At 39.0% G+C, this 15,053-nt stretch overlaps 1 protein-coding gene across 1 annotated transcript in view; it reads right to left on the reverse strand.

Moving 5' to 3' along the window:
• The window catches only part of LOC106867325 (carnitine O-palmitoyltransferase 2, mitochondrial), a 35,523-nt gene that overhangs the window by 17,004 nt on the left and 3,466 nt on the right, over positions 1 to 15,053 (reverse strand). Inside the window, exons 2-6 of the mRNA XM_014912164.2 lie at positions 11,681 to 11,724; positions 8,602 to 8,789; positions 8,270 to 8,329; positions 5,593 to 5,696; positions 3,710 to 3,843 (exon numbers count right to left, since the gene is read on the reverse strand). Of these exons, the coding sequence (XP_014767650.1) occupies positions 3,710 to 3,843; positions 5,593 to 5,696; positions 8,270 to 8,329; positions 8,602 to 8,789; positions 11,681 to 11,724 (530 nt within the window). The remainder of the gene's footprint in view (positions 1 to 3,709; positions 3,844 to 5,592; positions 5,697 to 8,269; positions 8,330 to 8,601; positions 8,790 to 11,680; positions 11,725 to 15,053) is intronic.

Consider the following 15,053-nt stretch of genomic DNA (forward strand, 5'->3'; position numbering starts at 1 on the left):
TGGGACTGAACCCAGGGCCATATGAGTGGGAAGCCAACTTCTCAACCACAAAACCACACCTGCACTTATGGGTTCTAATAATTAATTAGCATTAAAAGATGCAAATTAATAAACTTTGGCCCAAACCATCGAATGAGCAAACCATTTAGAAAGAAAAAAGCTCTTCAACTTTTATTGTTCTTTACTGTTTTTTTTTTTTAATGAACTTATCTCTTGATATCTGAGGGATTTTGGTCAAACTTCTGCCACTGCCATCACCAACACCACCAGTGAAAAGTACAAGTCTTAATAAAATCAAGTAAACTCCAAAATCAGTGCCCCAGTATGGCCACATTCCGACTGAAACCAGTTAAAAAAGCAACAGAAATGCTAGAAGTGAGTAATGTAGTTTTGACATGATAAGGTTAGGTGTGAGCATTCGGTTGCTAGAACCATGACTATTTAATTCAGAGCTTTGTTTGAGTTTGAATAACTCCATTGTGTTGAGCTCTGTTGAGTCATTGAGGGCTTTTACGGGTTACATGTGTCATAAACAGGCTTCAAACAAGAAGCCACCTAACAACAGCTACAACTAATAAAACTGCGGCTGCTGCTGCTGCTACCACTACAACCACTACTGCTACAGTAGAAACATTATTCAAAAAGGATATGTAACATATGTGAAGTGAAATAGTTACCACTGGGAGTGGAGACGAAGCTGCTTCACTGAGAACTTGCATTACTCCACAGTGTCTATAGTTGTCGCTTATTCACCACCACCATATACATTGTGGTGGTAGCGGCGGTGAGGGTAATAATTGAAGTTGGTGCTGCTAATGGTTGACAACACCAACTTCAGGAAACCAGCCAGTCACCTGATAAGCTATCATCAATCTAGTGGCCATACTAACCACATAGACTACATTCTCACCAGAAAGTGAGATACATGGTTGCAGACAAATGCAAAGATCTTCCCTGATGAAGAATGTACTCCCCAGCATAGATTAGTCATTAGTGAGTTCAGACCTCAAGCTAGAAGGATCCAAGAAGCAGACCATTGTGGAAAAGAAGTATTTGGAAGCTTAAGGATCCTGTGAAGAGTGAGAGATTTAGAAACACCCTAATTGAAACATTGAATGAGAAGGTGGAGTTATAGACATGTAACATAGAGGACAACTGTAAATTCCTACAGACAACTTACTGAGGGCCACAGAGCAAATCTGTGGCTGGTGCAAAGTCTCAAGTAGACCTAGGGTGACGTGGAACAATGTAGCCGACAGGGCTGTGAAGAAACAGGCCTGAAAGAGAATTATATCAGGTAGCTAGAAGGGAGGCTAGGAGACAGGTATACTTAGCCAGGGAAAAAGTTTGCTAATGTTCTGCAATGTGAGGACCAGAGTCTTGAGATGTTTCAGATTGCAACATAGTGTGTCAAGGAAAATTGTGATGTTGTGGGAGAGAAGTGTGTTCACATGGATGATGGCTCACTTGCAGTTAGTGGTTCTACAAAGAAGGAGGCTTGGAAGGGCCACTATGAAAAGTTGCTAAATGCATGGGAGAAGAGGAGCCTGCCCAACGTGGACCCAACAGAGGTACTGGTTATTCAGATTGGTAGTAGCTTAGTAGAATAAATAATTAAGGAAAAGCCCCTGGCCCATCAGAAATCACTGCTGAGAAGCTTAAAATATCTGGTGGAGTGGGTTATAGTCTAGCCACCCACATAGTTAATCAGGTTGTCCATGAGGGAGTCATGTTCAATGACTGGTATAGCAGAATTGTAGTGAACTTTCATACAGATAAAATTGATGCCTTAAAAATAATTACAGAGGGATCAAATTGCTGGACCACATGATGAAAGTTACAGAAAGGGTCATCACTCAATTAATTAGGAAGGGAGTTAGCTGAGATGAGATGCAGTTTGGTTGTGTGCCAGGGAGAAGCAGCACTGATGCTCTATTCCTGGTTAGGCAACTGCAGGAGAAATATTTAGCCAAGAATAAACCTCTGTATTTGGTTTTTGTTGACATGGAGAAGCCTTTGACAGGGTCTCTTACTCCTTTGTCTGCTGGGCAATGTGGAAGATAGGGATGGATGAGTAGTTGGTGAGAGTTGTACAAGCCATGTCAGGAAGGTGAAAGTCAGCAATAAATATAACAAGAAATTTAGTGTACAGACTGGAATTCACCAAGGATTGGTTCTCAGCCCCTTGTTTATCGTAGTCCTCCAAGTCATAAGAATCAAATTTAAGTTAGGTTGCCCTTGGGAGCTTCTCTATGCTGATGACCTTGTTCTTATTGCTGAATCACCACTAGAACTAGCAAAGAAATTTCAGGTGTGAAAGCAAAGTCTGAAATCAAAGGACCTTAGAGTTAATTTAGCAAAGACCAAGGTCCTAATTAGTAGGAAAACAGACAAATGACTGATCCCTTCTGGGAGATGTCTCTGTTCGATATGTAGGAAAGGTGTTGGGAGAAACTCCATACGGTGTACCCAGTGCAAGCTATGGACAGATAAGAGGTGCAGTGGTATCACTGGAAGATTAACAGAGAAAGTGGTCTTTACATGTGGCAGATGTGCAAAGCAACCACGTTAGCAGTGGAGGAGGCAGTTCTAAAAGTGTAGCTGCTAGAATAAGAATGGGCTGGACGAAGTAACAAAGGGCCTCTCCCTCAGAGTGAAAGGTAGATTGTACGATGCCTGTGTACGAACAGCTATGCTGCATGGCAGTGAGACATGGGCTGTGATTGCTGAGGACATGCAAAGGCTTGAAAGAAATGAAGCCAGTATGCTCCAGTGGATGGGTAATGTCAGTGTGCGTATACGACAGAGTGTAAGTGATTTGAGAGATGAAATCAACTAGGTATAAGAGGCATCAGATGTGTAAAAGGGAGAAGACTCCACTGGTTTGGTAATGTGTTGTGTGTGGATGAAGACAGTTGCATCAAGAGGTGCTGATCTGTAATGGTGGAAGGGGTAGACCCAGGAAGACGTGAGATGAAGTGATGAGAAAGGAACTTCAAATACTGGGCTTCGCTAAGGGGATAACAAAGGACCAAACTTCTAGTGGTTTGGTGTGCTTGAGAAGAGACATCGAGCTAAGTAAAACGCTGGCCATACAGACATGTCCTCTATGTCCCTCTATCAACTGAGAGGCCCTAGTTTTGTAGGCTTGTGGGTGCTAGTGCCATGTAAAAAGCAGCCAATACATTCTATAAAGAGGTTGGTGTTAGAAAGAGCATCCAGCCACAGAAACTGTGCCAAAACAGATAAAATGGAGCTCAGGTAGCTCTCTAGGTGGCCACCTCCTCTTAATCCATCCAACCCATGCCAGCATAGAAAATAGACATCACATGATGAAGATGATGATGACAACTGGATCCCCTTCCAGACACCAAACCTTATTTGTTCGAGTGAGGGATTTTACTGCATGACCTGCTGTGGTTGCTCGACATTTTGTTGATGTGGGTAGAGATTCTGTTACTGCTGGGTGAACAGCATCTATGTGAAGACACACACATATACACAATGGTCTTCCACACAGTTTCCATCTTCCAAATCCACTCACAAAGCACTTGTTGGCTCAGAGTTATAGCAGAAGGCACTTGCCCAAGATGCTGTGCAGTGGGGTAGAACCTGAACCCCACTGGTTACAAAGCAAGTTTCTTAACCACACAGCCACACCTGGAAGGTATTTATTACACTTTTTGAAGATTTCACAAGAAAGTCTCACCTGACAACTTTCCGAAACGTCTCCGTGTCACTCTTTTTCGGATTCAAATGGAAAACTTCTGGTTCCAGGGTTTCTTCCTCCAAAGATTTCATGAAGCGAAGACTTGAAAAAATTATGTTTGTCGCACGAATCAACTGGGGAGGGAAAAAATAAAATGGGGTAAAATAAAATAAAAAGAAACAAATACAATAATTCTTTCTAATTTTTGGCACAAAGACCAACAATTTTGAGGGGAGGGGCAAGTCAGTTATATTGACACCAGTACGTGACTGGTACTTATTTAATCAAACCCAAAAGAATGAAAAACAAAGTTGACCTTGGCAGGATTTGAACTCAAAATGTAGAACATTTTGTCCAGTGAACTAATGGTTGACACCTCATCAAAGAACAGACCACTGCAAGAATGAAGCATTCATAATATCTACCTATCATATATTCTTTTATTCATTTCAGCCATGCAGCCATCGTCGGGCTGGAGCACACACACACACACACACATATATATATATAGGTTATGAGAGGTAACGGTGTCAATAAGAGGCAAAGGTGTCAGGTAATGCTGAGTAAGTGCTATGGATAGACTATATTAAAGCTCCAGGTTCGGTGATTATGCGAATAAGGGGTCCAACGTAGGTGATATATTAGCATGTGTATATATAAAAAATCTTTTTTCAGAATGAGATAAAAAAAAGCAAGGCTGTGAAGATTTTAGAACATTTATAAATAGAAGGTCTTACAGCTGTTTCCTGGAAAATGGAAGCAAGAAATTATGCTGCAGTGGCAGAAGAAAAGAGTGAAGACGTGAGTCTGGAAGAATTAAGGAGATTTTTTTAAATGCTTACAAGGGAGGGGAATGAAGTGAAGGTGTTCCCTACCAAAGAAGTTTTAAAGGAGAAACAAGAAAGAACAATTATTTACAGGACGTACTCTGCAGCAGTAAAGAGAATTAAAGTCATGTTGACGGTGCAAGTTGAAAAGGCACTTAGAGCAATCTGGTAAGGGATTTCCCACCTTGCCAGAGGAAAAAAGTTTGGGATGGTGGAGGTGCAGTTCTGGGAGGTAGCTACCACCAGAGTGCACTTGGCTACACCACTGAGAACGGATAAGGTGGTGCTTCTGCCCGTATACCTTGGGAGATATGCTTCTAGGGGAAATACCCCCAGAAGTGGATGTAGCCTGGCTGGTAGCTGGACATTTGTCCTCATCTAGTGATATGCTAAAGAAATATTTTCTATGTCACAATGTGGGAATATCTTTCAAATAATGTCTATGAGATGTCCTGTATAGTAGTGTAAAGTAAATATTCTGTATGGCAGAGTACAACAAGTACATTTGCATGACAGAGTACATGTGAATACAATAGGCAGCAGCATCATTGTTTCAATGTCTACTTTTCCATGCTTGCATGGGTCAAAGTTTTGCGTGACTGGGTGCCCTTCCTGTCACCAACCTCCATTTGTTTCCAAGCAAATGAATAATCACCCAGTTCACTGAACAACAAACAGTGAAACACGTTGGATGTCAAGAACTGAAAACAAACAACATTGAAATGAAGCTTTTGCTAGCAAGGATCCCAAAATAAAACAGAACTATTATCTTATGAAGAGCCTGATTGAAGCATTGTGATAAAGAAGTAAAATAAAAAGGATGGAGATTTTCTAACAATGGAAAAAGGAAGTTTAATAACCTTTTGATATATTTCAGGCATAATAATGGCCCATCATCAGAAGTGAACATTCGAGAAATGTTTATCTTTTCTATTGTACAAACATAAAGGAACAATAAATATTGTTGTGGTTATATTCATTATTTTATTATGATTTCAGTTTAGGTTTTTGAAATAATTTTTTGGTATTTAATGGAATATTTCATTCAATTTTTACCTGGTTGTTGTATTCCGGCCGTGGGTCATCAATGACTGTCGTGAATGGGGTGTGATTCAGTACAACTGGACGTCGATCTTTCAAATACATATCAAACCAAGGAGCTGTCCAAATCAATAACAAAATCAATATCAACACTAAAACATCACACACACAATCATCATCAGCAGCAGCATCATTTTAATGTCCACTTTTCCACGCTTGGATGGATCAGATGGAACTTTGTTGAGGCAGATTTTCTCCAGCTGGATGTTCTTCCTGTTGCCAACCCTCACCAAGCAAAGTAATATTTTTCCATGGCCTGACACGTTCTTCACTGAACATTGCAAATGAACAACACTGCTTGTATGACAGTGACTCTCATTTACAACCATCACATGATGTCAACACAAGAACACACCATTTTCACAAGGCATTGCTGTACCTGAATCTACAAAAGAAGGTACTTCATCTTGCCTGACTGCTCCAAAATGCCCTACTCACAAATGCAGGCCCCTAGTAGGGTCAAACTGAAAAGTCCTTGGAGTGGGACTGAACCAGAGACCACAACCTCATGAAATACACTTAGTAACTACACAACTAAACCCTTTATTACAAACTCAATAAAATAAATACAAAACAATAATTAAACGTTGATTTAATTGACTTTATTAATCTGCTGTTATGTTTTTTTTTGCAAATGGAGGAAATTATGATTAGATTAAGCTTATTTCTCCATCTTAAAACTGTTTATATTTTGAAACCCACATAAATGTGGCTGTATGTGTTTATGTATGTGGCTGTATGTGTTTATGTATGTGGCTGTATGTGTTTATGTATGTGTATGCTTGCATGCATGTGTGTATGGGATATTGGTAAATTTAATCTAGAAATATACATTTTCTAATAAATGCTGTTAATGAAATTACAACTTTATATTGAAGGGCTTAAGTTAATGATTGTAAATTTTTCTTAAATTAGTTTTCATTTAATCAAATTTAACTTTGTTTTTATTTTTAATTACCATTTGGTAATTGTTGCTATATTCTGTTTGTGGTTCCAACTTTCAGGAGGGAATCAGAAAATGAAGGCTGTTAACTTCTTAACAATAGCTTCCTTCTGCAGAAACAGATAGACAGACATACATCATCAGCATCATCATCATCATTGTTGTTGTCGTTTTCAACATCCACTTTCCCATGCTTGCATGGGTTGGATGGAATTCATTGAGGCAGATTTTCTACAGCTGGCTACCCTTCTGTTGTCAATTTTCACCTGCTTACAATTAAGATATTTCCCTTTGACCAGACATGTTTCCGTTGAAGATTGGAAACTGTGACACTCACAACTATCATGTGACATCAAGGCAAGAGACAGTAACGCACATACACACAATGGGCTTCTTTCAGTTTCCATCTACCAAATCCACTCACAAGGCTTTGGTTGGTCCCTGCTATAACAGAAAACATTTGCCCAAGGTGCCATGCAGTGGAGCTGAACCCAAAACCATGTGGTTGGAAAGCAAACTTCTTAACCACACAGCCACCCCTCTGCCTATCGCTCAAGGTTAGTCTCTTCTCCTTCGTTTAACAAATAAAATCTCACATCAGGGAAGTGGGGGGGGGGCAAGTACCAAGAGGGGTCAAGGATCAAATTGTTGGTCATCTTAGAAACTTTACTCTTTTTATTTCTGTAAATTTTAGTTGAAATGTCCCTGGTGTCAAATAAATTAAAACATGCCAGTAATATACTGGGGTCAATACAATTAACTAAGCCCTCTTAAAGTAGTTTTTGTTGTATTTTATTTTTAATTTCTCTTTCCAGGTGAAAGACAAAAATCAGTAAACATTTACAGAAAGGAAAATCCAGTCACCCCCACACCCCACACTCCACCATGCCACAACACACACAACCGAACAGAAAAAAACAAAAACGATGACCATCACCATCATCAACATCATTGTAATGATTTATTCATTTGGAATAGTTTGCTATAAATTCTTTAACTTAGCAAACACCCTTAGCTAATGAGCAGCTTAATTAAAAAGATCCAAACGAACATATTCATTAAACTAAATATTAACAATTGCAGAGCCTGTTTTTTTTTTTTAGCTGCATTGCGTCACTTCCTCCTCTTCTACTGTCTCTATGATTCTTTCTCTCTGACTACGCACGTGCATAGCATTCTGTTATTCATTGCCTGCCACCAAGCCTAATATGTGCACTCATCTTGCACTTCATGTGTTAGCTCTCTCTCTCTCTTACTCTCTTTACAATGTAAAGTGTAGCTGGAGGCGTCAAGCACATATACCAGCTATTGGTATTTTAGAGCGATGCCTGAACAAAAATAACCAGCCGCCCAGGACCTCACAAGAAGCACTCCAGTTCTGCCTGGAAATTAATTATAAAAGAGACTCTCAATTCACTCCAAATTTTATTTTATTCCAATTCTAAACTTTCATTGAGCAAAACATTATGTAATGTCCAACAGAATTATATTGTGTTATTATGAAACTATTATTCTGATAATCTAATGTTGTGTCATTCCAATAATCTCATATTCTGAGGCTCTAATATTATAGGCCAATATTCTAGTATTCTGTAATCTTCATATTCTGTTAATCTCTTTGTAAAAGGTTCTGTTTTGACAGAGGTTTCAAAATTAACATACCATGAAGGATAAAAAAGAAATACTTGCCTGAAATGTAACTGGTATGTTTGTTAGCTTTATCCAGAGCAACAAGTTCATCATGAAGGGCTGAAAATACACACATACACATGTATATATATAATAATAATAACAATAATAACAGTGGTCTTAAATTTTGGCACAAGGCCAGCAATTTGGGGACATGGGATAAGTCAGTTACATCGACCCCGGTGCTCATCTGGTAATTATTTTATGGACGTGAGAGGATAAGAGGCAAAGTCAACACACCCACACAAACATATCCATATGACGGGACAGCCACTTTTTGCTTTTTGTCTTTATATTTCATAAAACAAGAAAATAACAGCTGTCATACTAACCTTTTCCTTCGTTTTGTTCAAATTGTTTAACAATATTCTCCGTTGACTGATATTGTGTTTCGTTGAGTAAGGCCTTCTGGGTCAGCAGATAATTTCTACAAGTGCTTTCTAGACTAGGTATTGGAAGTCTGGGGAGACTTTTTTGAAAATGGTAAGTCGGTACTTTGCTTTTCTTCAGAAATTCTGAACTGGAATAAAAGCATAAAAGACATGACTTTGAAAAGAGAAAAAAGAAACTAAAGCAACAACAAAGGTGATTTCTTCCATCAGTACAGGGATGGGAATCTAAGAGGGGCCATCATTATCATCGTCACCATCATCATTGACATCAACAACATTTTAGCGTTGCTTTTTCCATGCTTGGATGGGTCAGACGGAACTTGCTGAGGCAGATTTTCTATAGCTGGATGCCCTTCCTGTTGCCAACCCACCCCTGTTTCTAAATGGAGTAATATTTCCACCATGATCAGGAATGTTTCCTACAGAAGACTGAAAATGAACAACCCTGCTTGTGTGATGGTGAGGCTCGTTTACAACCATCACATGATGTCAAAACAAGTGTACACACACACACACACACATATATGCTTACACATATGATATGTATAACACACATACCCGTATACACCTACGACAAGCTGAACTTCTTTCAGATTCCGTCAACCAAATCCAGTGGTAAGACTTTGGTTAATTCTGAAGCTACAGCAGAAGACACTTGCCCACGGCACTGTGAAGTGAGACTGAACACAAAAAACATTTGGTTAGGAAGCAGCCATACCTGCATCTAGGTATACTTTACCAGCTTCGAAGGATGAAAGATAAGGTCAATCCCTTGGAGGGATTTCAAGTAGAGAAATAGATGAATGGAGATTAAATGCTGTAAACCATTCATAAATGCTCCACCATTTATGTCTCACCACAGGCATTTCCATGGTGATGATGATGATAATATATCACACTGTCACAAGACCACAAAACCGGGGTGGGGTGGGGTGGGGGGATAATGTATTAAATTAAATCCAGGTCATGCCAGGGTGGATTTTATTGATTGAAAAGTAACGAAAGCAAGGAATTATCTAGAAGTTGACCAGTGTTCCCAGGCTGAAATTCCTCTGTTCAATTAACCTTTATCAACACCTAGAATTTCCCTCCAAGAATGTTCGTTGCTTTTATTTACAATTAATCTTCTGATGAATAAAAGGGCTCACGTGTTACTAACTGCATTGGCAGACTGGAAGAGAACTGTGAATGCTTGACCACATTCCAAATAACAAGTGTCCAATTTTGGTCTTTATTGACCAGAGGACTGTAGCTCTGTCAAAGAAGCTGGACAAAGACATCTCTGACAATTGGTGATCACATCAGCTCAACATCCAGAATTTTCTACACATAATATAGTCTCAGAACATACTTCTGCATTTGTGAGAGAGGACTAGTTGATTACATCAACCCCAGTGTGTCACTGGTACTTAATTTATTGACGCTGAAGAATGAAAGGAAAAGTTGACCTCAGCAGAATTGAACTCAGAACAAAGAGGCAGATGAAACACCACAAAGCATTTTGCCCAGCATGCTAACCATTCTGCCAGCACACTGCCTTCTTAATAATAATAATAATAATAATAGTAGTAGTAGTAGTAGTAGTAGTAGTAGTAGTAATAGTGATGATGATGATGATGATGATGATGATGATGATGATGATGATGATAATAATAATAATAATAATAATAATAGTAGCCAGAGAGCTGAGGAGATTGTGGAAGATCAAGAGAACAATTCTTCCTGTAGGAATTGGTGAACTTGGCACAACACCAAGAATGCTGCCTAAAGAACTGAAAGAGATTGCAATTAAAACTTGTCAACTTGCAGAAAAGTACCATGTTATATTCTGCAAGAAACTGAAGAAAGATTCTTGAGATTTGAGTAGAATTCTGAGCCAAGAAATTAGTTTATATCACAGAGCCTGGTACTAGACTGGTACCTTAGTTTATGAACCTGGGAGGGATAAAAGCAAAGTCGGTCTCAGCAAGATTTGAACTCAGAATGTAGAAAGCCAGAATGAAAATAGTGAAAGGCATTTTTTCTGATATTAATGATTCTACCACCTTTGAATAATGGTTTCTGATTTGGGCCCAAGGTCAGCAGTTTTAAGGGGAAGAAGCAAGTCAATGCTATCAATGCCAGTACTTGCTTGGTACTCTGTTTTAAAGAACTTGGATGAAAAATAAAATTAACCTTAGTGTGGATTTGAACTCATATTTATCTGATGAGATTATTCTATATTTTTGAGATAAGGAATTCTGTACATTATTTACAATGGACAGATAGGTATCTTCATCTTGTTTGTTGTTACCATAGCGTTTCGGCTGATTTACTATCCAGCCTTCATCAGGTGGGTTCTGGTGGAATTTAAAACTCTACCCTTTATTTGATTAATGGGGTACATTGTTCTCATTCCTAAGTTATGTTGCTGATGTTATTTTTATGTTGATATTATTTTTCAAGTCTCTGCCTGGGATTGAACTTAGAATCTGAGGGTAAGTAGCCTGCACTCTTATCCACTATGTTTGGATTCTATGTTCGATCCCAAGCAGGGACTTGAAAAATAATATTAACAGAAAAATAACATCAGCCACATACCTTAGGAATAAGAACAATGTACCCCATTAGTCAAATAAAGGGTCGGGTTCAAAATTCCACCAGAACCCTTAATGGAGGCTGGAGAATACATCAGCTGAAACATTGTGATGACAACAAACAAGGTGAGGTCACCTGTCCGTCCATTGTCAATAATGTTATCTGATGAGAATCAGATAAAACAGCAGAAGGCATTTGGTCCAACACTTTATTGATTCTTCCAATCTACCATCCAAGGAGAAGATGATGATGCTGACAACGATGATGGTGATGGTGGAGATGATGTCAATAATAATGATGATGACAGTAACGAAACAACAATACAGATAGAAGGTAATTAGAAAAAAAAAGTGGGACATTCTTAAACAGATTAAGAAGAACAAAAATAAAAAAACAATAAACAGAAACAAGAATAAAATAAAATAAAATAATTTTGAAATACCTTGAAGCTCTTCCTCTTTGTAGGGTTGTGAATAATAAATTTCTCTGAAAGAAATAAAATGCAGAAAAATAAATAAAATCAAAAAATAAAAAGACAATATTTTTTTTTATTAAATAAATTGTTAATTGCATAATATTTTAAACTTCTGTCTTTGTACAGGTTGGAGCAAGATGGTTGTCAGCTCATTCTTGTACCATTTTTGTCAATAAACGCACACTGAAATCTAACATTCCATCACAATGGACTTAATCAGTCTCACATCTCTTAAAGTAGAAGATTTCTCTTAGATTACAACATTGCAGTGAGTGGACAAGGCCCTCTCTTACTTGCTCTCCAGCAACTTTGGTCTGTTCCATGCAACAACACCACTGCCACCACTACTGCCATTGCAGAGTCCTCTAATGGAGATATGACAACTTTGTCTTAATTAACACAGAGGCAGAGTCCTTGATGATCTCTGGAATACAATTTTGTATATCAGTCTTTCCAGCAGTCAAAACCCTCAAAATTACAACAATGGTTAAGCTTCACAATCTTAGAGCATTTTTCCTGGTAATTCCAGATAGATAATGTAACTAAAACTCCATCAGAGAGATGAGCCATTCTCTGTGGGGCCTGAAAATACTTCAAGTTTGACCAATTGTTGATTGTTTACAAAAATTAAAACTCACGATGGAATACAGCTCCTGCAACCAGGCAATCAAACCTACAAGACTGCATTTAAATGAAGGCCACCTAACTGCACCAGCACAAACTCCCTCACCAAGATATTACAACCTTTGGCCCACAAACATGCTGTTTCCTAATTGTATCACTGCTATTAAAGCCTCTGCTCCTCTGAAAATAGTTCATTGTGTACCACCTACACTCAAGCCGACCAGAGACATTAGCCCTTTATTTCTTTCTTCTCTTGTCATCCCTGCTGCATCTTCTCCTCCCTCGCCGAGTACAAACTTTTAAACCCAATCCTTCTTTCACAGACTTTCACCATTTCAATGAAATTCCCCACCCCCTCCCCCCAGATGTATTTTCCGAATAAGTTCATTTTTCGCCTGTTCACATAATTATGCACGCTTCAGCTTACCTAGCTCTCAGGAATTTTTCAGAATGTTACTTGAAATATAGTGACATCTTATCCAGATAAATAAACAACGAATGGTGAGCGTGGCATCTATTATGGAGGGGAGGTCAACGTTATTCAATAATGCTAAAATCAAAAGCTTAAAATAAATTCCTGCAATATTTTCTACAGAATGTTCTGAGAGATCCTTGTATTTCATTTTAAAAAATCTGGATTTCAGTAAGATGAAGTTCCTGTAATGGAATTTAATGAAAATTTAAAAAGGAAAGAGAATGGTATTCACTTTTTCAAAATAAGTTGAATAATTTCTTTCCCCACAATAACTTTTATTTTATTTAATGTTTTATTAAAATTAGAGCTATGGTGATGGGTGTCCGCAAAATGTAGACGTGGGTTCTGCGCATTTATGAACAACTGTTTAAAGGTTCCACAACAAAATAACCTTGGAAAACATTGAGCTAACTCATCAGGGTTACAATTAATTAATTTTAGAAATAAACAATGCGATGACGGGAACGGGAAATAGTCTGATATTGTAGCAGACACGGAGACCCCTGCAAATATGGTTTTGTAGATATCGTCAGAGAAGCAGGGTAACAATGCACATGCCTGTAAAAATAAATGGCAATGGTGAGGCGTGGCTGTGTTTGCCTCACAACAATATAGTTCCAGGTTCATTCCCACAGCGTAACACATTGGAAAAGTGTCTTCTGTATATAATAGTAGGAGCCCTAGCTAACAAAAGCCTTGTGAGTAGGCGAAAACTGAGAAGCCTGTCGCGCGCGCGTGTGTATCTGTGTCCTACCACCACTTGACAACCAGTGTTGCTTTATGTCCCCATAACTTAGCAATTCGACAAAAAAACCTGGTAGAGTAAGTACCAGGCAACTACTGCACTCGATTTATTCGACCAAAACTTTTGATGTGGATCCCCAGTATGGCCGCAGTCAAGTAACTGAAACAAGCAAACGATATAAGATAATAGCTTTACTTTCTACTTGTTTCAGTCATTGGACTGCGGCCTAGAAAGGTTAACAAAATTAATGTGACGATCACAGACGATAATTTTAATTAAGACTAAATCTATAGACAATGATTAACAAAATTAAGCAAAGGCAACGAGTTAAGAGCAAATGGAATCAAAAGTGGTGATAGTTCAGGTGAGAGTGTAGTGCTAAAGACACTGTTTTCGGTGATATTAGAGTCTGTCAGTAAAACAGCATTGTGTTTCGTTCATTGCTGTGAAATTGGAGAAAGGTAGAAGACGACCTTAAATTCTATTCAGCACTTAATAAACATTTACATTATATTATATCGTGGCTGATTAAGTGATGCCAAAAGAATACACTAAAGAAAGATTTTAATGATTTTGAGTTGGACGAGAAGAGGGGTGGGGACCAAGAATGCTTACTTAATGTTGTGTACTTTACTTTTAAAATATAATGATCGAGTTGTCGCCCTGGAAGTAGTCGAGAAGTAAAAGAAATTTTGCCACAGCGCTAAGTTTAATAGTAAGTAAACCATTCTTTCCTGTGTGTCTGCCAACCTCCCAATGCAAACAGAAAAATTAGTAGGAACTGTATACGGCCAACACAAATCTTCAATAAATCCGGGTACTTATAATCGTCACTTACAGATGCCGAGTTTTCAATCTCTGTTGTCATGCAGGAGAATGGATGGGTGGATTTTATAACTTATGTCTTTTATATATTTCTATTTCATACTCTCTTTTTATCTGAAATAGTCAGGTGGGAGTAGCACTTGATGGGGAGATTGTCGCACCCTCTTTAGGGTTGGTCCATCCACCTTGGTCCCCACTTGACTCCCAGCCCTCATCCATGGCTCCCCGTAACTGTTTGCATGCAACAGTGGCCAAACTCCAGGTAACAGCTTCGACAGACTCACCAAAGTAGGTGAGGGTAGCTGATGGGTGTGAAACCCTCGGTGTGTAAATCAGGGGTTGCCTACCCTAGGCATGCAAAGACTGGTTCCTGCGGACGAGACCAAAAGTGGTCCAACAGCTACGAAGGCGGTTCCAGCAGGCGTTGTGAAGCGCTCATGGCATAGGGATGTTCTGGTCATCCACTGCAGCAGGGAGATCTCCAGACGTAACGGCTCTCCGTGCCACTGGATCAGGGTCTCTTCTGCCGAGAGAGTTGGATTGTCCATGTGCATCGACTCAACCACTTTAATCAACCTCGCACAGGTGTCTGCGTATCCCAGCCCCAACTTCCCACTGAAGTCATGCGGTGAAGAAAAAATGGCGAAAGTGGCAGGTAGAGGTAACCACTG

The sequence above is a fragment of the Octopus bimaculoides genome, chromosome 3 (genome assembly GCF_001194135.2).
Source record: "Octopus bimaculoides isolate UCB-OBI-ISO-001 chromosome 3, ASM119413v2, whole genome shotgun sequence".
Lineage (NCBI taxonomy): Eukaryota > Metazoa > Mollusca > Cephalopoda > Octopoda > Octopodidae > Octopus > Octopus bimaculoides.